Source organism: Triturus cristatus, chromosome 2_2 (genome assembly GCF_964204655.1).
Source record: "Triturus cristatus chromosome 2_2, aTriCri1.1, whole genome shotgun sequence".
In the NCBI taxonomy this organism is placed as follows: Eukaryota; Metazoa; Chordata; class Amphibia; order Caudata; family Salamandridae; genus Triturus; species Triturus cristatus.
The window spans coordinates 1024541099-1024566195 of NC_140582.1; the positions used below are offsets into that span (position 1 = coordinate 1024541099).

Below are 25097 nucleotides of genomic sequence, written 5' to 3' on the forward strand. Positions count from 1 at the left end.
TGACATTCAACCATTTTTCTCCAAACATTATCATGACACCGTGGTTAATGTTCCTTCTAGTGGATAAGGAGTCTATGGGTCACAGTTGCTGAACGATATGTTCATGTTCTGGGATCCGAATGCGGGGCTCGTGCTACATTAAGCCCACTGTAGGCATAGGCTGCCACCATAAATTGCCACAAGTTGGCACTAGATTTCAACAAATGGTCACAAAAATGGTTTTGTTGCTAAATGAGATGGCAGTCAATAGCTGCAAAACCGAACATGACGTGATGTTTCAAGAATCTTGCATTAGAGAAGGTTGGATGCCATAGACGCGCCTGCACTGCACTTCCATTGCCTCGGATGATACGGACAGGGTACCTTGTGTCAGGATGCTAGAGGTCAGTCCTTGAAGAAGAGGAACTGCAGACAGACACTGTTGGATTGAACAGTGAACCCCATTGTAGCGTATACAGTCAGGGTGTCACCAGAGCATACCGACACGTCATGACGGACATTTCACATCACGGCGCAGGGCCCCTGTGCCACCTGGGAATAATGTGCAAGGGCAGTCAGTGGCTACAAGCTTTCTGGGAGGATGCTGGGCAGTTCTCGGTAGGGTGTTTGCCATCGGCGACAGATGTTACAAGCAAGGCGGAGGTGAAGTCATCCCCCTTGGACTGCCGCTGGTGCAGGAGAACTGATGGTGAGGAGGAGAAGGCATGGCATTCACGCTGACCTAATATTTGTGATGAGAGACGGTCCCGAGGGAGTGGGTGATTCCTCCTGGACCTATCATGGATAAACTCAGGAATGTCTAAAAATATTTCCGGGGCCTGTGTCAACAACGTCAGGTGAGGCTCCCACAGCCCCTGTTTCTATGTTTAAAAAAACAAGCACAAGCACGCGCGCGCCTCGCGCAGCAGCAGGGGGAGGGGAGAGAGGAGGGGCCCTGCGCGATTCCCTTGTGGGAGTGAGCAGCAAGACGCAATAATTGATAACATATGGTGCCAGCTGCTCGCTCCCGCAAGTGAATCGCCAGACGTGCACGCGTTGCCATTGGAAGCAATGCAACGAGTGCACGTTTTTGTAGGGAAAGCTGTGCCGATTGCTAAAGGTCTCTTTCCTATGCAGCGCTTGCGCACTGCGTAGGCGAGACCTAAAAAGGGAAGGTTAGGGAATGGCAAGTAGGTGCACTTGCCTGGTCGACATGGCAGTTTAAAACTGCACCCACACACACTGCTATGGTAGGCCTGAGACAAGTTTACAGGGCTACTCATGTGGGTGGCACAATCAGGGCTTCAGACTCATTAATAGCATTTGATTTACAAACCCTGGGCACACCCAGCGCACTTTACCAGGGATTTACCAGTGGATCAAATATGGCAATCATGCAGAACCAATCAGAATCACACTTTACACAGAGAGTATATGTACTTTAGCACTGATCAGCAGTGGTAACGTGCCCAGAGTCCTGAAGCCAACAAAAAGAGGGTCAGGAAAATAGGAGGCAAAAGACAAAACATTTGGGGATAAACCTGCATAAAGGGCGAGGTCCAACATGCAACAACTACCACTACACACCCGAAATGATACGATGCAGCTGCTTTAGTACCATGTGAGACATCCAACCTTGCTGTGCGCCCAGAGGAATGTACCATTGCCTGAAAAAAGCTGCCTGCTACTGCCTCCTAGTCTTTGTTTAAAGAAGTTCAGAACAACAGCCACACAGCTACAAAACCGGCCCGCCACACAACAAGACCTGTCAGGCTCTCCTTTCTGGCACTGCCAGGTTGCCCTCTAGGCCAGTCGGACCCTGTGCATAGTCAGGGGCCCTGTTTTCTTAATATTTGGTGATGTAGTTCTCTCATCCGTGCCCCAAACCACATCACCTCCTCTTTTGTACTTCCGATATAGCACTGCAGAGAGGAGAGAGTCATTAAAGAGGAAAGAAAAACACACTTGCATTGTGGTACCCCCATAAAAGGCCCCTGTGGCTTTGCCCTCCTGATATGGCTGAGAACAATGCATCTACGCTCTTTGAGGTGCAAGGCTGAACTTTGCTGCGAATGTTTATGCCGGAGAGTGCGTCTTTCGCATGTTCTCGCGAAAGGATGCTGTGGATAAAGATGTAGTGTTGGAAAAGCTGAAATACAAAAGCAAATTCACCTGGAACATTTGATACAAATAAACAATTAGCAAAATGAAAGAAGCCAGGTGTGGGAATTATGAGGCTGTCTGCAGAGCACAGCTAGAGCTTGCTTTACAAGTATTTAAAGCAGTGAGACTTTAAGAAAAATGTTAAGCAAAGTATAACGTGTCAGTATGAAGCGGCGTCACAAAGAAAAGTGTAATTGTGTTGTGGGTTGACTTAGAGAAGGAGGTTTTCAGAGTCAGGACTCCACTGAGATAATGGGTACTTGCCATTGGTTTAGTCCAAGAATAAGCTTCTCTCACAGCGCCTCGTGTTCCCTCAGACAAAAAGCGGGATTGGAGGTAGGTGAACAAATGTGGACAAAAAACTAAAACTTTAGAAGAGAAATGGTCGCACCTCTGCTCACCCAGGCACCAGCCATGTTTAATCTGCACCGACAGGAGGGCATTGGCGTTTATGCTGAAGCTGCAGTCTCCTGTAAACACGTGCACCCAGTTAGCATTCCCGGATTAGATTGATGGCACGGTGGAATCACTGTATAAACAAATTGACATGCTCGCCGAACGCAAGAATTATCCCCCTGACAGCTCCTCGGCACTGGAACAGAAACTCCAACTGAAAGAAGCAAGCTGCCGAAACCTCGATGAACCCCTTCATCCCCTGAATAAATATGCTCGGACATGCACCCGCCCACAGGAGGCGCAGACAAACACCGAGGCCTTTAAAAACACTGTTAAACTGCACGACCACCACCACTTCCCGACCGGTGCGCGTGCCAACTGTAACATGATGCCACGGCCATGTGTGTGTGTTTTTTTTCCTTTCAAGGAGGCAGTTTCAGCCGCATGTGCTTTTTACACCGCTGCCTTGTCAGGCAGTCAGACACAAAGAACACGCGCAGCGGAGCGAAGACTGCCACATCACGGTATCTCCTTCACAAAGAGCCAGTAAAGATGATCGCGCTGCACGGATGGTTGCTGGGCCTTTTGGCAGGGATCGTTCACTGCTCCCCAGGGTGCAGCCCCATGGACGAGGCACTAGGTAACACTATCTTTTGGGGGGGCGTGTGATTTATTTTACAATCCGGCAAGGAATGTTTGCCGGCTGTACATTTCTTAAATTACGTGTAGAGAAATGAGACGTAGAGACTGGGCTAGTACACTACATGCGGAAATGACATGTATACGTAGTTATATATCCACATTTCATAGGCCGAGGATGCAGGATAATATTTTAGACGTGTAATACTTTTTAGCTAAAAACATGAGCAATTGAAATTCGCATGCGGTTACTGTATGCGCTATTTTTTGTTTTGAAAGTAGGGTACATATTTTTGTTTCGTTGATTGTGCGTGGTGAAAACGCAGCTTTTCACCCTTTGAAAGTTGCGTGGAATGGCCCACGCGTTTTTCTCGCACCTATATGAGTCGTTCAAACACGAACGCTGAGCACACCGACAAGAAAACAATGTAGTGTAACACCAGCCTGTTTGTTGAGCGATTGATTTTCCTTCATAAATGATGTCATAAGCAAAGCCACGAGGTAAGACAACTGCATGACTTTTAATTGAATCTAACGTCACTAATGCAATACTTTTAATAGTAAAGGTATGAATCGGACTTCAAACTCATGCAGACTGGGCCATTCGTTCAATTCATGTGTAACCAGGCGCGCAACCCCCATTGGACTCACCGGGCTTCAGCCCTCCCCCCCCCCCTTCCCACCCCCCCGTCGTGTGTGGCAGCCCGGGATGAGACAGCTTCCCGGCGCACACACAGCCGCACCCGAGCACTTCACAGGTCTTTAAAAGACCATTTGCATGTTAATGAGGCCTCGCTGTTGTTTCACCCCTTCTAAGAGCCCCTGCAGCTCCACTCTGCCTATGGCTTAAAAGATTCAGCCCCCCCCCCCCCGAAATTTTTTCTTAGCCCCCCCCCCAAAAAAAATGTGGGCTCTAGTTGCGCTTCTGTGTGTAACTGACACGTTTTATGATGATTGCAAATCAGACACAGCGCGTCTCGCGGCGCAGGCGGAGACCAGCTGTAATTCAAACATTGTGACGATTCATGTAGTACAATTTTGCAATGGTTCGCATCACTTCATGGTTTATTTTGATATCGATTGTTGGCAAAGATTGAATCCACACAATGTGCTCAATGTTTTATCCTTTCATAGTTGCATGCCAGAATCGAGTTCAGGACGTCCCGTCTGACATCATAGACTGGCTAAACTAAAACATCTGGGTGCTCGGGTCGATTTCACGAAGAGCTCGCTATTTTAGATCTGGCAAGATATAGGGTTAATTGTGCGCTAGAGCTCACGCCGTTGCAAACAAGCATTGCTAAGAACATAGATCTGGTTTTAATGAGATCATGTATGTGGCAAAGAAGTGAAAGGTTGTATGTATGCATGTATTCTGCGCCAGGGAGACATAAGCAATGAGATGAATGCCACAGCCTATAGCTCTCACCCCGAGACAGGGAATCTGACAACAGGGTGTCATGTCCTAAGGGCATCAATAAGGACAGACACGAAGGGTTCTATTCAGGACACTTTATTCTCAAGTCCTTACACCAGCATAGCCCTACACTCGACTGACTGGCTATCCCCTTTCTCCGCCCCTTCCTGTCCCAGCTCATACCTTCCTTCCTCCACCCACTCTGCTCCGCCCACACCAGCTACTAGACCACCTCATCTCTACATCTCCCCCTTTGTTAGCAAGAAATGAGTCACCAAGAGTTACATTTCTTCAATCAGCCGCTTGGGCTGGCGGATTGTTTGTCGTGGTCTGAGTGTGCGGCCTTCAGGCACTGCGGCGGTGTCGGCGCCGGATATCTGTCCCCGGTGGCCATCACCGTCGCTCTGTGCTTCGAACTGTCGAGTTCCTGACAATGTCACTCGCGACTCAAGTGTCTCTTGTAGGCCCGGGCTGCACTTCTGAAAGTGGGACACATTTCTTGTTACACGCCTGTTGTCTGACTCCGCTGTCAGCATGGTACCTCTTTGTCGGGTGACCGTTAGAGGTTCCGCTCTGAACCTGCTATCCGTCTTCTTGCACTGCTCCTGCTTGACGACCACGCAGTCTCCCTCGTGGAATGAGAGGGACCGAGCACGTCTTCTGCCATCCGCGTATGCCTTCATGCTTTCTTTGCGAGCTTTGTCGGTGGCTTCCACTTCCCGATGGATGCGGCTGGGCGAAATGGGTCGTAGTGCCCCCTCCCAGGTGGGTATCCGTGTCCGGACTGGGCGTCCCAGCATGAGTGTGGCCGGGCATTTGCCGGTGGTAGCATGCGGTGTCGTCCGATAGGCTCGGAGCACATCATTGAGGGCTGCTTGCGGGTCTCTCTTGTCTAGAGCAGCCTGTTGGAATGTCTTTTTGAGAGTGGCCATGAATCTTTCCGCGGTGCCGTTGGCCTGCGGCCATAGTGGTGTTATCCGTCGGTGTCGCACATTCATGAGCGTCAGGAAGTCACTGAACTCCCGGCCATTGAAAGGGGGCCCATTGTCTGTTTTCACCTCAGCGGGTATGCCCCATGCTGCAAAGACTTCATCCAGGATGGTAAGCGTGGCAGCCGCGTTGGTGGATGGGACGAACCGGGCGATGGGAAACCGCGAATATTCATCTATTATGACTAACACGTACTTGCCCGACGGCATGGGGCCGTAGAAATCCATGGCCAGTTCTTGCCATACTCCTGGTGGCAGGGGCGTCATCTGAAGTGGTGCTGGCGGGTCTCCTTGCCTTACCACTTGACACTGCAGACAGTCTTTCAGAGTGTTCTCTACCATCTTGTCAAGGAAGGGGAACCAGACACGTTCACGAAGTGCTCTTTTCGTCGTGACTACTCCTCGATGGCTTTCGTGTGCCAGGTTGACGACTCCCTGTCTCAGTTGCTGGGGTATTACAATTCGGTTGTCCCGTAACAGTAGGCCATCGGGCGTGACAGATAGTTCTTCGCACACATTCCGGAACGCTTGCCACTCCTGACGCTTTGTGCTGTCACCCCTCCCGTCCTCCGGCTCTTCGTGCCGCCACCTGTTGGTTCGGACCCTTCGGATCACCTGTTGTAGCATGGTGTCTTGCTGGGTGGCGTCCAGGATGGCCTCTAGGGGGACTGCAGGCGGTCGCGCGTGGTCCACCACAAAGTGGATATATTCGTCTGCCATGGACGGTGTGAGTCGCTGCGAGTCTTCCGGGTGGCGCGACATGTAGTCGGCCGGGTTGGCAGCCTTCCCTGGCTTGTGCACGATTGTGAACGTGTATTCCTGCAGACGGAGTCCCCACCTCTCGATGCGTGGTGGCATTTTGGACCGGGGGTTGCCATAGATTGTGACGAGCGCCTGGTGGTCTGTTACCATGGTGAAATGCTTCCCGTAGATGAACACGTGAAAGTGCTCACACGCCCACACGACCGCAAGGCTCTCCTTTTCCGGTTGGGAGTAGGCCTTCTCCGTGTCGGAGAGGCTCCGGCTGGCGTGCGCCACAATGTGGCGGTGGTCCGTGTCCTTGTCATATTGAGCCAGGATGGCTCCCAGCCCGACGGGGCTCGCGTCCACTGTTATTTCGGTCTTGCGATCCGGGCTGAAATAGGCCAGGCTTTCCACTGTGCCCACAGCTTTCTTTATGTCCTGGAATGCTTGCTCGCATTCAGGGGTCCACTCAAATGCCTGCCCCTGTTTGGTGAGAGTGCGAAGTGGGTGACTGATGGTGGCATAGTCCTTAATATATCTTGAGCAGTAACTCGCCATGCCGAGGAACGACCGCACGTCACTGACGTCAAGTGGACTCTTGGTGCTGTTCAGAGTACTCACTTTGTCAGGGTCTGGTTGCATTCCGGCTCCTGAAAAGATGTGGCCAAAGAATTTCAGTTGCGACTGATGGAACTCGCATTTCTCCCTGTTGAGTGTGAGGTTGGCTTCCAGTAGAGCATGACAGACCCTGTCTAAGGCCGTGTCGTGGATTTGGAGTGTTGCCCCGTAGACGAGAATGTCATCGCTGTAGTTCAGCGTATTTGGGATGTGATGTATCGTTTGCCGGATGGCTTCTTGGAATATTTCCGCGGCTGATGAAATGCCAAAGTTCAGTCTCTTGTATCTGAACAACCCCAGATGTGTTGCAAACGTCGTGATATAGCGGGAACTCTCGTGTAGTTCCAGCTGATGGTAGCCTTTGTTTAAGTCCAGCTTGGAAAACACCCTCGCCCCATTGAGGGCGGCGATCATGTCACTTAAGTGGGGTCCCGGATGACGCTCTCTCTCAATGGCGGTATTGGGCATTCTCATGTCCACACAGAGTCGTACTTTCCCTGGTGTTCCTTTCTTCGGTACTATCACGACTGGAGAAACCCACGGTGTGGCGCCCTCTGTCCGTTCGATGATGTCGGCGTCCAGCAGATCCTGCAGCTCCTCCTCCACCGCTTGCTGGAGGTGGAACGGTACCTTCCGCGGGTGTTGGGCAACCGGGCGGACCTGATCATTTATGTGGAGGCGGATCTGGCCCCTGTTCATTTTTCCGAGTCCGGAGAACAGCCTCGGGAACTTGTGAATGGTGTCATTGTCACTGGTGACGCGGTACAGGATTTCCACCAACTTCAGCCGTTCAGCAGTCGGGAGACTGAGGAGACAGTCAGCTTCCGGTCCCTCGATGACGTGAATTACAGCCGGAATAGATGTTGTTTGATGCCTCAGTGTCGTGGAAAACTTCCCAAGGCAAGGGAGTGGCTTCCTGGACATCCAGGTGTAGACACGCACATGTGCGGGATTGAGCCGAGGTCGAGGGTTCATCTTTTTGTATTCCGTCACTGGGATGTAGTTGAGGGATGCGCCACTGTCCATCACGAACTTCGTAGGATGCGTGCCAACGCTGATGTCCAGCCGAGGGTATTTTTTTAGTTGGTCTGGATCGGCGATCATGTTGGCATATTCAACGGAGTACTCATGTTCACTTGAAAGTGATTCGGAGTCTCTGGATGGTGACCTTCTAGACCACCGTGAGGACCGCGACTCCCTGCTGGACTGAGAGGACTTGGAGGAGGACTTCCGGCGGTCTCGTACCGCACGCGCGTGATGGAGGCGCGTCTCGCCTCTTGGTGACCTCGTGGAGGCTTTTTCCTTCTCCCGGCGGTAGTCCCCGCACATTGTCTCAAAATGATTGTTGCGACCACACTTGTGGCATTTCTGTCCCAGGGCCGGGCACGCCCCGATGTGTGGGAAGTCGTATCCACAACGGTAGCATCTTCTCAACGGCGCCTTCTTCCCATAGTCTTGACGCCGGCTTCTCTTCCCCGAGTCAGGCCGCCGATGGCCAGAGCGACGGGGGTGTCTCGATGGCGGCCGTGCTTGTCGTTCCCGTTCTTTCGACCCCCGGCGAGGGCGGTCGGTGCGCACTTGACACACTACCTCCTTGCGATCCACGCGTCCTGCCTCCATGGTCTTGGCTTGTTCTTCCGTCTGATCATGGAGCCTTGTGATCTCTTCTATTTCATCCAATGTGTGGCTCTTTTTTAGTAGCTTCCTGCGTAGCGTCTCTGACTGGCAACCGTCGATCACCCGCAGGCGTATGGCGTCGTCCGTCGAGAACTTGTCGAATTCACAGTGACGCGCCAGTCGCCGCAGCCTTGTGATGTATGAGCCCATGACCTCATCCTTTTCTTGTCGCGCTCTTTGGAACACGTAACGTTCGTAATCTACGTTCTTCTTGTGCACAAACTTCCGATCCAGTGCTGCACGCACGTTTGCATACGTTCCCGCGTCTGCGGCAGGAAGTTCCTTTATCATCTTGCTGATGTCCTTGCCCACGAGGTTCCGAAGTGCGATCATTTGATCTTCATCCCCTATCACCTTCGAGCCCTTGATGTAGTCCTCAAAGTCCTCAATCCACTCTTCCCAGCGAGGGCCCATGCTGCTCCCAACCACGAGCGCTAAGGGTTCTGGGGGGCGCAGGTGCGACAGCCCCATGATGATCGGCTTCGCATCCTGGCGCGCTGGAGACTGAGCAGGGGATCCGTGGTTCGACATCGTGGTGCACGTGCGATGTGCGCAGCGTCGGCGCAAAGCAGGCCCAGGGAATCCTACGTGGAATCTTGCAAGCTATATTCAGGTATGTTCCTCGTTTCCTTTTTTTTTTTTTTTTTGTATTAGCCTGTGCTTGTTTAAATTTCAGCTTTGCCTGACTTCAAAATGGCCGCCCGGGTCTACTTGTATGGGGCGTCTGGAAATCCGCCTGACTTCAAGATGGCCGCCGGCTGAATAACGCGCGTAGATACCACACGTGGTGCCGGGCTCTCACTCCATTCATTTCAGGACTGCGCGCTGCTCAGGCGGCCCCTCTCATCATCCGCTTCACTCACTGTTCGGCGGCAGGTAGGCGGGCGGGGTCTCTCTTCGCGCTCACTGCTCCAATCTGCCTCGGGGGACGCGCGCGTCAGCGTCGTCGCTTCCCTTCCTGCCGTTCCTGGTGCCGGCTTCTCCTCAGGCAGGGCGCGCCTCGCGATCCTGTTCTTTTCTGTTGCGGGGCTTTCACACGCTTCGGGTGTGTCGCGAGTGGCGGCGCTTCCGCTGGTTTTCTTGACCAGCCCTTCACCGGACTCGCTAGTGTGCTGATGTTCCGGGGAGAGCAGCTAGCTCGATCCCACCCTCGTCGCCAGCTGTCATGTCCTAAGGGCATCAATAAGGACAGACACGAAGGGTTCTATTCAGGACACTTTATTCTCAAGTCCTTACACCAGCATAGCCCTACACTCGACTGACTGGCTATCCCCTTTCTCCGCCCCTTCCTGTCCCAGCTCATACCTTCCTTCCTCCACCCACTCTGCTCCGCCCACACCAGCTACTAGACCACCTCATCTCTACACAGGGAGACAGCGAAATGCATCCTGGGAGAGGAGACACAAACAGCGAGACGGGAGGCAACGTTCCAGTGAAAGACACACATAGCTACTAACACCTGGACAGAGACACTGGCGACTGTGAGACACCGGTATGCACACCGAGGCGCAGAAACACAGACAATGTGGGAGGGAGACACATAGTGTCACTGACGTATAAGACACCCCCACGTGCCACATAACATAAATCCTGGTTAAATACGAGTGCTATATTAATTGTGAAACAATTACCTGAGTGATTGCAAAGAATTGTGTTCTAGAACATTGAGATGTTCTTCATTGAAAACTGGTTGTCTTTTTTTATGTTATGTTGTTTATCCTTCTAGAGTGGTGGAATGCCCTCAGGCGTCTTGGCGCTAACTAAGGTAGCAGAAAGGAGGCTCTAAAATAGGAAGACTACCTGGAAGAAATCAGCCGTGTTTACACAGCTTTTCTAACAGCCGAAAGGGTTGGCAAGGCTTTGATGCAAAGAGGGAGGGAGAGCATTCCAGGCTTTTGTTGCTCCCAACACGACGCCGCTTCCACCCCAGGTTGCACGCTTAAACTAGGCGCGATCACCGCTTTGGCAGAGGCAGAACGTAGTGACCTCGCTGGAATATACCAGGTAAAGCTCTTCCTGAGGAAGTCAGGACCTTGGCCGTGCAGTGCTTTGTATACAATACAAAGTGCCTTAAAGCGAACCCTCTGCCTGACTGGGAGCCAATGAAGATTGCTCATGGGCTTGGAGACTGATTGGTATTTTGAAATCTTCACAAGCGCGGGCGAGAGACAGACCCGACAAAAGTTCTATCAATGGGGGCCTCCACAATAACACGACTACCAGATGATACTCTACAAAGGCCTACCAATGTTATTTCTATCGATCCTCCAGAAGTTACCATTGGCAGTTCTTGTCTCACTTCTTTGACATCTGGGAGTGGAAATGAATTGCCTGTAGAGGTCTCTATTTCACCGCCACAATTGCCTCTAGTTAATATTGAGATTACATCTAATATTGATTCACAGACTATCCCAATTGCCGTCCATGAAACCACTCCACCTGATCTTTCTTTACTTCATGGGGATCAATCTATCCTTGACAGGACTATTCCTATTTTCAATCTCTCTCGACATGCCCTGTCGTCGGATGAGATATCCGTGTTAAGTAAGGGTTTGTCATTCGTCCCTACAGCACGTAGTGACTTCTTTAAGTTACAGGAAGATCTACTCTTATTTTTTAGACGGATTCGTCTGAGGCATTTTTTCTCTGATAAACCAGAGACTAATTTACCATATGAGCCCCTTTTTAGACCAGCTTCTACTTTTTTACCACCTACCACAATGATGCCACCCGAAATGTTGACCTTCGAAAAAATTGTGTTATTGGAGGTCAATGAGTTACAACGACTTAAGGAATTTGTTCCGTACAATTTGCCACTCAAAGAAAAACTGGCCATTGACAGTCTCAGCAGTAACCAAAATTTAATAATAAAACCAGCCGATAAGGGGGGCGGGATTGTCGTGATGGATCGTGAGGATTATGACTCAGAAATCCTTCGACAACTTGATAACCCCCTACATTATTGCAAATTGACTTCAGATCCTCTTCGTTCCATCCAAACTAAGATTGCCTCTGTTACATCTCAGGCCCTCTCGAGTGGCATTATTAGTAAAAAAGAACATGATTTTTTCAATAGTCCATTCCCTAGGACACCGGTAATTTACACCTTACCGAAAGTCCACAAGAACTCATCGACCCCTCCGGGGCGCCCAATAGTATCCGGGTGCGGATCTGTGTTGGAACCCCTGGGAAAATATATTGACTCTATTCTTAAGGTTTTTGTCCCCTTGACTGACACCTTTGTCAAGGACAGCACACATCTAATTAACATCATAGACGACCTTCCTTTCAATCCTGAATCCGACTTTATGGTCGGTTTAGACATTGAGTCTTTATATACTAATATTCCCCAGGCTGATGGACTCATGGTCATGGAGGTAATATTGAATACTCGCCCTCGTCCCACACGCATCCCTACGGAATTTGTGGTTCAATTGTTGCACATAGCTTTGACCAACAACTACTTTTTGTATAAAGATACATATTACCTTCAGGTTAAAGGTGTATCGATGGGTGCTTGTTTTGCACCAAACTTTGCAGTACTCTATGTTCACCATTTAGAGTCCACCATTTTTCTGAATAGCAGTAATCCTTTTCTCACCAACATTACTTTATGGCGCAGGTACATAGACGACATTCTGTTGCTATGGCAGGGTACACATGAGAACCTTTTGTCGTTTATTACCTGGTTGAATTCCATCCAAAACCATTTAAAATTTACTTCAGATGTGCGTAAGAATGACCTCCCTTTTTTGGATCTCACATTACATGCGGAGGATGGTCTAATTGGGACATCCTTATATCGAAAACCTACCGAGCGTAATACTCTTTTGGCCTATTCTAGTTACCATCCTCGAGGGCTTAGAGACGGCTTGCCTTACGGACAGTTCCTCCGTATACGGCGGAATTGTAAGTGGAGAAAAGATTATTTTCGAGAGGCAGCTATCCTCTCGGCAAAATTGATCGACAGGGGCTACCCCAAACATTTGGTCAGAAGATCCCTAAAAAGAGCTTGGTATAACCATAGGGAAATTATTTTGGCACCCTCCATCAAACGTGTCAATACACGTATCCCTTTTGTTTCCACCTTCAGCCCCAGCAGTAATGTGGTTTCCAAGATAATTAAGAACAATTGGAAATTGCTACGCTCTTTTCCACACTTTACAGACCCCCCCCTTCTATCATACAAGAGGGGAAATAATTTGAATGACAAGCTTGTCCATGCCATTACCTGGCCCACCAAAGAAAAGTCTGTAAATACTACCTTATGGAATTTACCACCTGTAATAGGCCACTTCAAGTGCCTAAATTGTAATGTGTGTGATTTGACTATCAATACTGAATACTGAAAATAGGAAGACTACCTGGAAGAAATCAGCCGTGTTTACACAGCTTTTCTAACAGTCGAAAGGGTTGGCAAGGCTTTGATGCAAAGAGGGAGGGAGAGCATTCCAGGCTTTTGTTGCTCCCAACACGACGCCGCTTCCACCCCAGGTTGCACGCTTAAACTAGGCGCGATCACCGCTTTGGCAGAGGCAGAACGTAGTGACCTCGCTGGAATATACCAGGTAAAGCTCTTCCTGAGGAAGTCAGGACCTTGGCCGTGCAGTGCTTTGTATACAATACAAAGTGCCTTAAAGCGAACCCTCTGCCTGACTGGGAGCCAATGAAGATTGCTCATGGGCTTGGAGACTGATTGGTACTTTGAAATCTTCACAAGCGCGCGGGTAGCCGCATTCTGCAAAGTTTGCAGCTTGTTTAGTGCATGCTGGTGAGCGCTGAGATAAAGCCCATTGCAATCATCGATGTTGTTCAACACCAGAGATATAACTACTGTCTTCTGCAAGTTAGCTGGGTTGAAACGTAAGATTGTCTCAATCAACCTAAGGGTATAAAGGGCAGCAGAGGTAACTTTATTTAAATTTACTTGATCTTGATAGGCCCATTTGTCATTGATAGGAACTCCTAGGTTCTTAGTTGACCTCACAGGAGTGGGAAGTAAACCTAAATCAGACGGCCACCATGCAGGAGTCCAAAAGGAAATCTGGGCACCAAAGAGCAAGCATCTCTCAAAAAGACCGGCGAGGAGAAGCAGAGGCTACACCTAGGTGCTATCATGGGAGACGCACCCTGAGACCGTTAGGAACAGGGGTCTTACCCTCACTTTCTGTCATGGGGCTTAGATTTCCCTGCCCCAGGGCCTAGAAGAGCCAGAGCATGGACATTGTGTGGAAAGTGACATTGGTCACCCCCCAAAGTGGTACTTACTCTTTACAACTGGGTAAGAACGGAGCCCTTACATATTATGTCCTGATGAATGCCATGGACCCAACCGGGCCACAAGGCAGAAACATGTTGACCATCACATATATAACGGTGTAGGGACAATTATATCCCTATCACACCGTCCATTTGTTTTTAAACACCATATAGCTGCCACTCACATTAAAATATAATAGGCAACTATAATGTTTTTTTTAAAATTCACTCACTCACTCTTTCACGGGCCCCCACTTAGTTTAGAAGTGCATCCCTGTCGTCAGGTGTATGCCCGCCCTCCACCAAACCAAGTTTTTGGAGGGCGAGGACTGGCCAATGATGAAGCATGACACCAGGTGGTGTGTGAGACCAGTCCGTAACTTTTTGTGAGATGTCCCCACTCACTCTTTTAACACTGTAAAAACCTTAATCACTATACTGGGAGCGGCCCATATGTGGTAAATATTTGATGTTGGAGGCTGCCTGCTCCTAGTGCCCCGTGCCGCTAGTTCCCTCCCCTAGGCTCCCCTGAGGTCGGTGTGTTTCACACCAAAGAGCAAGACCTTAGTCTGTTCTGAACTGAGTTTCAGACAGTTCATGGACATCCACGAGCTGACTGTCTGCATGCAGTCACAGAATCTCACCCCAGTCCCAGTGTCCTCAGTGGCTAATGAGACGAGAATTTGTGTGTCGTGTGAAAAGCCAAAGATCTAACTATGTCAGGGAAAAGCCAAAGATCTAACTAGTTCTACCGGTGTGGTGACATACATATTGAGCAATGTCGGACTAAGCAAGGACCCCTGGGGACTGCAAGGCAGAGAGTAGTGGGGAGAAGTAAAATCACCTAGTGGAACTGACTGTTCCTGACCGGTGAGAAAGGAATTAAGCAATTTCCACGCTCTACCGGTCACTCCATTCCTTCCCAGATGCTCCATCAGCAGCCCATGACTGATTGTATCAAAGGCTGCTCATAGATCGAGCATGATAAGAGCAGCTCTACCACCTCAGTCAAGAGACAGCCTGACCTCCTCTGTGGGTTTGATAAGTGCTGTCTCAGTACTGTGGCCAGCATGGAAGCCAAACTGAGTGGCATCCGAGAGATTGTTAGCATGAACATGTTCAACTAGTTGTTTGTTTTTTACTTTTTCGATGAGCTTTGCTGGCAAATGTAAACAGAAATTAGGGTTTCGAGGGTCAACAAATGGTTTCTTAATTACAGGTCATAGAGAGGCCTTCTTCCATACTGAGGGAAATGAGCCTGGACAGCACATACGATGAAAAATATCAGTCAGTTTAATTCCAATAATCTCAGCTACTGAGATAGCTACCTTTGGTGTACTTAGGTCACATGAAAACCCAGATTTAGATAATGTAATCAATGTTCAATATTCTTTATTCGATGAAATTTCATCATAAAAGAAACAAAATAGCAGTAAATACAGTAAATAAAGTACCAGACATAAATTTAAATAAAAACAACAATTTTCATTGCCCCATTATAAAGTAGACACAAAAAACATGTCAGACAAAGTAGAAATCTTAACCATGAACTTTTAGCTAATGAGTGGACAAAGGGGAGGTTTTACAACGCCTCATACGGGATCGCCAAGCACTACCCAAAAATTTTGCAACTCCACAGACCATAGCAATAGAGGAAGTATCAGTGCTGAGTATCCGCAAGGCCATTTTATGACATCTAAGACCCAACCCCTTACATAGCGGCTTTAGCCAGATCCTCCTGGCTACCCTATAAGCTGGGCAAGCAAAGAAAAAATGCGCCACAGACTCTGTAGGGGCTGCACAGCCAGGACATGAATTCACTCGGCCGTCTAGCTTTTTCCACCCCGAGGTGAAATCGTTTACTGGGAGGATCCCAAACCTAACCTTCAGGTAAAGAGCTCTATCCAAGGGCAGCTCAATGTAGTCCAAGAGTGGTTCGAAACTCCTAACCCATTTAAATGACAAGAATCGCTCAGTTAGGGGACCCCCTAGACTACTAGAGAGGGTCTCCTTCTGGACTAGATCCCAGTACAGCTGTTTAATCACTAACTTGGGTGGAGGTGATTGACTTTCCCAGGAGTCACTCAGACCCAGGAGGACTACCATCCGCTTCAGGTTGCTCAGCCACTTAATCCTATTGTTGGAATTAAGCTGAATTAGTTCGTCTAGGGCGGCGGCATAATCCTGAAGCTCCCTTGTCCTTCGTAAGCGAACCCAAAAAAGTAACGGGCGCAAGCGCACTAGAGCCTTAAGAGGGCGCCTACCCATATCTGCCCGGAGAGGGATTAGCGGGGTGGAAACTGGGAGGGCTACCGCATCTCTCAAAAACTTATTTTCGGATCTGTCTAGATAATGTAATCAATTTTTGATGACTTCTTTTCTAGCTGGTGGGATAAACTAGCTAAGGGTGCTGTTCACATCCAAATGTAAGGAAATGTGCATGTCCGAAAGAGGGGTGAGCGGCATGTTGGAAAACGTGTTATAAACAACTTCAACTTTGTGATGGAAAGCATCTGCCACAATATTGCAGAAAGACTGACTAAAGTCTTTGTAGATGTTTGAAATGTCAGTAGTCAGTTTTTAACAGTAGAAAAAAGCTCTTCAGTAAAATTTCTACCTGCTTCAATTTTGCTTGCCAAATAAGCAGTTTTTACTTTTAAGGTCAAAGCTTTGTACTTGGCTATGCACCTTTTGTACTTGGACTTCTCTATTGTTTTGTTAATCATAGAATTAAATTCTGAATGTTATATTTCATAAAAAGCCACAAAGAGTAAATAGTTGTTATAGATATGAAAACATTTACATGTAAAAGTGCAAAATAATTCACAAACTCCTCAGGCTGGCAAAGGAGAATAACAGCACTGACTAAGCAAGTGCAAAGCTGGAGTAGATAGGAAGGTGGGTGGGCTAGGTGGGTGCAAGGGAGAGAGGTCCTAATTTGATACCAAATGTCACTCTCCAGGGATTCTGGTGAGTCTCCTTAAGCCCGTCATTGCAGGGGTCCTGGGTGTTTTATAGTTAACGGTCTTTCCGCAGTCTAGTGCATTTTTGTCTCTATTAGCTGCTTCTAAATAGTATGTACTCTAGCTGCATGAGCTACATGAGATAATATTTTTCAGTAGTCACATTGAAGACTGTTGTACACTGATAAAGAATCTCAGGACACCAGTAGCGGCTCGTGGAGGGAATGCCGTCGGGCGGTGAGGCGGTGCGGGGGAGGGGCAGGGTGGGGGTAGTAAACTCTGGCTCATGGCCGACCAGAGTAATGTAAATAAATAAATAAATAAAACTAATTTCATTGCACGCGCTGAAATGCCAAATATATATTTATTGTTTGATTTTTTAAATCATTACAATCCACATGTAAAAAGACGAAAAGTAGAAAAACATGAAAATAATTTTTTTCACTAGGGTGCACCCATCATTCTCAATTGAAATAAAGCAATAAAGTAATTGATATAAAATTTATTCTAATACAGGGTAACCATCGCTTACGTAAAACCACTTGGCAACATTGTATTGTTAAAAACAATGAATGATAAGAACACTTCTAAAAACTACAGATAAAGCACCACAATGTAAAAAAGTGTCCCAAAGTTAATGTACAGTTCAGAGTGACAACAGTCAATTATCAGTAGTCGATGACAGGTCATTGAGTTTGAGTTCCGTATTGTGGCAGGGGCAGAGTACACAGATTTTGCTAGGATGCTGCTTCGTAGATATACTATACCATTATTTTAGTCACCTGTGCGCGTTCCTTTGTTTTAGTACTGGGCCTGGAGTTTGCTGGTTAAGCTTGCAATATGCAAGGTGGATAAAGATTGTGAAGCTTATGTTTAAAGCAGTGTTCTCTGGGTTCAATGCCGCAATGATTGCCTGCCTACAGTACCGGACTCCCAATTGATTCCACTCTTGCCTCAGTTTTAGTCTGCGCAAAGCCAGCAATGCTGGGCAGAGGCATACAACGTGCTCCAAAGACTCCACCAATTCTCCGCAGCCCCTGCACAGAAGCACGTCTGATGGGCAACGCCAAAGTGGTAAATGTTTTAGGAAGAGCCATTCCCCCAATCTAAGTGCCATAAACCACAGTTTTAAGTACAGGGAGTATGTGCAGGGCAGGTATGGTGGAAGAGAGGCCAGCTGATAACATTTAATTACTGCCAATACACGCTTGCGTTTGGCGGAGTACTTTGTCGGTAGAATGGGACAACATATGGATGCGCTTCTTAATACTTGTTTTAAAAACTGTATTGCTAGGGTTAAGGTTCCAGAGGTTGCTTACTGATAATTGCTGTACACATTCGTGAAAGAACCGACTGTATGACCCACCAGGATTACAAGAGCTGATATCTGACCATAACAGTGACTTGAGGGAACCAGTTCTGGCCTGCCTTTGCTTGTGGCACAATTTTAAATAAGCACCTGCACTTAGCATTTCATAATTTAGAAGGCCCAGTTCTAGTCAGGTCTGTGCAGCAGATGCAGATTTTGGCAGCTGAAAGACCCTTTTATAAATCTTAGTCACATGTTGGTTTAATATTGTGCTGAGTTTTGTCAGGGAAATTTCGAAGCCAAACAACAACGTGGGGCCTATTTTGGCTCTCATGACGTCCAACATTGTGGTTAAACTCGGGCCTGTCAATTTGTTTGAGAGTTTTGAGGGATTCACTTGAAGAGCCATAGCTTTCATTGAGATGTTGCTGCGATGTTTGGCAAAGGTGCCTCTAGAGTCAAAGTTAATGCTCAGGTATTTATAAGATTTTCCTACCGCGAGTCCAGAGTTGTTATACGACCACCCACCGCCTCCATAGTGCTTTCTGCCAAATATGACCACTTGAGTTTTCTTTAGGTTTACCTCTAGGTTGTTCATAGCGGTGTAACTATGTAGTTTGTTTAACAGTCGTTGGCGCCCTACTCGAGTGAGACTGAAGAGGGCCAGATCATCAGCATGCAGAAGGTTGCTTAGCTGAACACCACCAATCTTACGGGGATGGCTGTTTATCGCACCTAGTTGCGCTGAGAGATCGGCATTGAACAGATTAAATAGCAACTGAGCTAGCACACATCCCTGTTTGACTCCCCTTGTCGTCTTGATTTTTCGAGACAGATGTGAGCCGGTGCCAAGCTTGACTTGTATCCAGGTGTTGGTATGTAGTTGGACTATTACCTCCAAGAGTTTGACCTGGATTCCCCACTTCGTTAGCTTGGCCCAAAGTGCTGCCCTTGGGACCCTATCAAAGGCAGCTTTGAAGTCAACAAAACAACAGTAAACCACCTTAGATGAGACTAGTGCTTTATCAATGAGTATTGATAGTGGCAGTAAATTAGACATGGTGCCAGAGTTTGAAATAAAACCGGTTTGATTTTTTGGGATCAGCCCTTTCAGCCCAAGAGCTCAGTTCTGCGAGTAAAATACTTGCAAAGTACTTTGCCTCGTTGTCCAGTAAGGCTATCAACCTACAATTATTTGGGGACGAATGGGAGCCAGACTTATAGATTGGTTGGATTATTGCACCTCGCCAAGAGTCGGTATAGTTGAACTTCTTAGTGAAAAATTGAAGAGGGTTGCTAGTTGTTTTATCCAGAGAGGGATATTCCATTTAAACAGGACCTGTGGCAGACCGTTTGGACCAGGCGCTCCATCTGGTTTTTCTTTTGATAGTATTTTAGCTAGCCTTATTTGGGTGATAGAGATTTTCTCACATTGATGTACCCCCAAACCCTTGTGAACAGTCCTGGCACTCCAAGGGGTGTTTTTAATCAGTATGGAATTATTAATTGCTGTAGGATCTGCTCCTCCGTTGGCCCTAAAATGGCCAGTCAAAAATGTTGCCCATTCTGCCCCTGGCTGGTAGTTTCGTTGATTTGCCTATTCACTAGCGCCCAGAATTTTCTTGAGTTCCGGTTTTTACTTTCCCAGAGTAGCTTACACCAGAATTGTTCAAGGTGGAGTTGTTTATCCTTGTGATATGCCCGTCTGTAGGTTTTTTGTGCGATTTTGTACTCATTCAGTAGGTCGATAGAGTCAGAGTGGTTCCTGGCTGCCCGTAGGGCGGTGTTTCTGATCTTCTTTAGCACCATGGTTTGATTTAAAATAGGGGGATGTGTGCTGCGAAAATCGGTATGGGAATGCGAAAGGGATGGGAAAAGGCTTAACAAATGGGAACAGAAGTTTGACCAATCAGTGATGTGAGAGGCTGTCAATGGGAAACCGCCTGCTGTGAATAAGAGGTATTCCCTAATGATGTTAATGCTGATGTCATCATTCCATCTTAAACGCTTTAAGTTTTCGGTGTGAACTCCCTTGTGAGTAATTGGAGCAAGATCGTGATGGACTAAGTTTAGGGTGACAGTGACGACTTATGGGCTGTGGTCGCTCTCAGATCGCACTATGATGTTATAATTTTCAAGAGTGAGAACAGGGCTGATTTACAGATGGTATAGTCTAGGTAAGAGTATTTTCGACTATTTGTCCATGTCCAATTCGGTGGAATATCATGTGCGAACCTACCATTCATTACGATGAAACCGGCGCTGTAAAGTTGCAACACTTAGTGCTCCCCTAAACCACAATCAGTTGAAATGGGGGCTTAATATGATCCTTCAATGCCGGCGGATGAAATGGTAGTAGACCTTCAAAATCTGACGGGTTTTCCTGGAAAAATTGGTGTTAAAGTCCCCGGTAAGCAAACAGTCTTCATGAGGGAAGTCCCTGACCAGGTCACACAGAATTTTGAGCAATTGGTTTAAGTGAGCCCTTTTTAGGTCTTGCAGGACCTTTAGCCGCCGTTCTGTTCGTCTTGGAAGCACACACTTGTGCCTGTGGCGGCATCCACCTTGCGGGAGCGAGCAGGAAGCTCGCCAAAAGCACGAGTGCAGTGCTTCCAAAAAGAGCAGACTGCACACGCACGCATGCAGCACTCCCGGGCTCTCTCTCTCTCTGTTGATATAAGACCACGCTGAAATGCTACATGCTAAACCAATCCGCAGTTTAGCTTAGAGTTTTGAACTCACCGGTAGTCATTTTTACCAATCAGAATTTCGATCCCCGCTCTCCCATTTTCCATCATTCAACTTTGGTTGAATTTTAGTATCCTTCAGGATCTGACAGAATGAGAAATAATTACATTATTTTTTAATTGATGAATGCACAGGAGAACCTTTAGCCGTCGTTCTGCTCTTTTTGGAAGCACACACTCGTGCTTGTGGCAGCATCCACCTTGCGGGAGTGAGCAGGGAGCGTGCCACCAGCACGAGTGCAGTGCTTCCAAAAAGAGCAGACTGTGAGCGCACGCACGCAGCACTCCCAGACTCTCTCTCTTTCTGTTGAAATAAGACCACGCTGAAATGCTACATGCTAAACCGATCCGCAGTTTAGCTTAGAGGTTTGAACTCACCGGTAGTAATTTTTACCAATCGGGAGTTTGATCCCCGCTCTCCCATTTCCCGCTATTCAACTTTGGTTGAATTTTAGTATCCTTTAGGATCTGACAGAATGAGAAATAATTAAATTATTTTTGAATTGATTAATTAATGACACAATAGAATGGTGATATGCTCGACAAACTCGCCGATGTCATGCTGTAACTTCATTAGTCCGATAGTTGCATCAGACACACCCCTCCAAAACGCCCATTGCCGAGGACGCAACGCGGAGGCTGGCCGGAGATTTTATCTTTGGTATTCCCTACATGCCGCCAAGCAAGCATCTGCATCCTGCATGACCGTGCGCGGAAAGAAGAGCAATTGGCTTCCAAGGTAACTTCCTTCCGATCGAGCACTCCTATATCCCACAGGAGTCAGTCGGTCTCCATCTAACTTTTCCTTGTCCACTTTTTGATTTCAGGGACTCTCAATTGATTGAGCCCTTCCACTCTTTTATTGTATAACCACCGATCACCTTGCCAGTGGACTTGAGAGACTGCTGCCCTCCTTGAATCCGTTCCTCTTGTATCCCTAAGAGACCGGATGTTTTTAATTCCTTACTGCACAATTCAACTAGAGTCCACAGTTTACCAAACCAGTGGATTTTAGGTGTCAGTTGATTGTGTAATTAATGACAATTGCCACGTCTTAAAAACCTCCTCCCTGACATATGCATGCTCACTGCAGTGATTGCAGTCCTTTGGGATTCTATCGTGAATCATTCCTCCATGAATTTCTATATAAACTAGATGGAATTCCCATTCCTAGCATAGCCAGTATGTAATTTTTACATACTGGAACAGCCCTTTGTTCCCTTAGACCCCTTTCATCTCTAGTCCTGATGAGACCCTATGATCCTGAAAGGGTCAAAACGCCGTTGACACGATCATAGAGACAGACAACGTTTCTCACCGTTGCAGATACAATGATTGAGTTTATGTATCCATGAGTGTTTACAACTGAAACTGCTGCCTCATTTTTGTATCAACCAATCACCTTCTCTTGTTGATTTACATTTCACTTCTTCTACTTTTCCTTGGTTCTGGTTCGATTACACAATTGGGGTTCTTTGTTACTATTCTCTCACTACACCTTTTTCGAATTTTTGTACTAATTTTGATTTGCTCTTTAATAAAACTCGGTTTGGCTGAACCGTGTTGCATACTGGCTAAATTGTCATTACTCCTTCTAAATGTTTTTAATCTCATATCGAGATTTTGTTTGATTCAGTATGCAAAAAAATATCTGTGACATACATAATTTTCTTTTTGAATAAGTTCCATGTGAATACATATTTTAAATAATTACTCAATCATGAAGCAGTGATCCTAAAGAAATTGACCTTTTGCAAAATATGAATGTTGCATAATAAATCACGCAGCATAATTCTTTTAATTTCTTCAGGTAGACCGATTAGAAGCATCCTCTTAATTGAACATCTTGAATGCATGAAGCTACTAATCTCAACACTTTCAAGGAGCCCTGACATAAAGAGAACAATATACATATCTTCAGCCCATGCTTGTAACCAGGAAACAAGCCAAACTAATCCAAATGATCAATCCTAATCCACTGCATCATATATTCAAGTGCAGACAAGGATATAATCAAGCGCATGTTTTGCAGCTATATGCAAATCAAAATAATCCAAAAATGTCAATCATTATCCACCGCAACCTAAACCTAAACACAGTTAAGCATGCAACCGTGTGCGTGTTTTCACTTGCACATCTTTTAAAAGTAGTTTAAATAGCATCACTTGCGACAATCTCAAATGTATTAGAGTATATTAGCAAAGTAAAAAAAATAATGCCATTTAAGCACATCGTCACAGCATCTTAGTGGAAAGCAACCGTCCCAGTGCTCTAGCATTTATAAAATGCATCGTGAACAAATGTAACAGCAAACTTCAAAATGGTGAGTGTTAGACTAATACTTTAAGCACGTTGTCGGGTCATCTCAGCCAAAAGCAACCGTGCCCGTGCTCTAGCATGTAAGAACGCATCGTGAACCGATGCGTCACCAAATTTCTAAATCATGTAGTTACCAAATGTACTGACCGGTCAATGCTGTAGTGTCTGGCACCGCAAGGGTTTATTAAAAGAATGCCCACACACCAACCTAGTTGGTGTCATGCTTCATCATCGGGTTCCCAGCTGAGTAGCTGAATGCTACTCAGCTGAGTTGTGACACCTGACTACAGTGGAGCTGTTTTTTTAATGTTTTGTGAAAGTGCTGAAGTGATGTGGTTTAAAAATACCTCTGGGAAACTCACTAATAATTACTTTATTCCCAGTGGCCCAGGGTATATTTAAAAATTACGAGTGGATAATATTGTAAGACTAGTAATTTGCGTCTTAATTATCCTTGCTCAACATGTTTCAGCTCTTACAAGAAAATTAAAGGAGCTTTCTTCAGGACCTCTCTACAATAAATATGGGTGAAAGTGAAAAAGTGAGTGCTAAAAGATTTTTAACCACGATTTAACACATTTTTTGCACACTCGCTAAGGTGTGCATTATATGCTTTGTGGACTGACCGTAAACTTGGTCCACTGCTGTGCGTGTACCTCTGAAGAGAAATTGGGACAAAGCGATTCCATACAACACAAAACATATAAAATATGCAATTTATGAAAAGTTCATTCTGTTGTCATCTTTGTGGTTACAGAAACATTCAGTGTCAAATATATGTGTGTCGCCATTCATACGTATGTCATGCTTACAATAATGGCATGCTTGTGTCTGGTTTGGTGTGCATGCCATGATGAGCCTGAACTCTTTGATTGGAGTATGCGCTGGGTGGGGTGTCAACTATCAGTGTACTTACGTGATAGTTACCCTTAACGGTGGTCGAGAAACCGCGTGGAACCGGCTGAAATGCACCGAGCGCGTGCCGTATTATCGGTAATAATAGTGATAATCTCTATCGTATGGGCTTTTAAATGCCATTAGCGAAATTGCTCGAAAATAAGTCACAGTTTGATAATTACGTTATGTACGCAAATTCACTGCCGATCTGTTCCCGGGAGGGGTGAGCTCCTATTGTCACACACTGAGGGAGAGACAAGATAAACAAGCATTGGCATAGCCAATAGGTCTCGCCTTTGGGACCTTATAAGTGTTTAGTTGGTGCAACAACATCAAGTGTTGCATGGCTAAACACTTATAAGGTCCCAAAGGCGAGACCTATTGGCTATGCCAATGCTTGTTGTTTGTGCGCTTGGGTTGATGTAAACATTGATAAGCAGCAGAGAGCGCTGTTGTCTTCACAAGGTGATTTTAACTCCAAGCAGCCAGTCCTCATTGAAGTTTAGTAACTCAGTTGGGCCTTTTAAACTGCAGGAAATGTAAGTGGACAGACCCTCCCTTGGGATGTCCATAGTTACAGTCCCTTACAGCTGGTTTCCGGTATTCAATGTATCTTACTATAGGGCAGTTGTGAGTAGCCGAAGTTTCCTGGAGGGCAAGTAGGTCTTGTCCGAGGATAACATATCGGGTCTCTAATGAGGTCATTTTATGATAAAGACCACTAATGTTCCAGGAGCACAGAGTAAAGCAAGGCTGCAACTGGGGGTTAGCAAGATTTACAGGTTGGAGCTGGGGATCGCTTGGTTTAGCAGCCTCCAATTGTTTTGATTTTAATGAGGGTTGCGCTTATGGTCAATGGTGAGTTGAAATGTATTAAAAAATGTAAATGTAAAGTAGCCTTCCACACTCTCCCACAGCATTATCTTACTGATACTCTAACCCTAACAAACTCTACACTCTAGTTGAACTATTCTACTTCCA

General features: G+C 46.8%; 1 protein-coding gene and 1 long non-coding RNA gene across 2 annotated transcripts in view; one reads left to right on the forward strand and one right to left on the reverse strand.

The window, feature by feature from the left end:
• The window catches only part of LOC146863100 (uncharacterized), a 163271-nt gene extending 160630 nt beyond the window's left edge, over positions 1-2641 (reverse strand). The window contains exon 1 of the long non-coding RNA XR_014978213.1: positions 2534-2641. This is a non-coding gene — a long non-coding RNA (uncharacterized LOC146863100). The remainder of the gene's footprint in view (positions 1-2533) is intronic.
• A 243-nt stretch (positions 2642-2884) lies between these two features.
• The window catches only part of CPZ (carboxypeptidase Z), a 297018-nt gene continuing 274805 nt past the window's right edge, over positions 2885-25097 (forward strand). Inside the window, exon 1 of the mRNA XM_085642486.1 lies at positions 2885-3178. Coding sequence (XP_085498612.1) covers positions 2938-3178 — 241 coding nt within the window. The 5' untranslated portion in view covers positions 2885-2937. The remainder of the gene's footprint in view (positions 3179-25097) is intronic.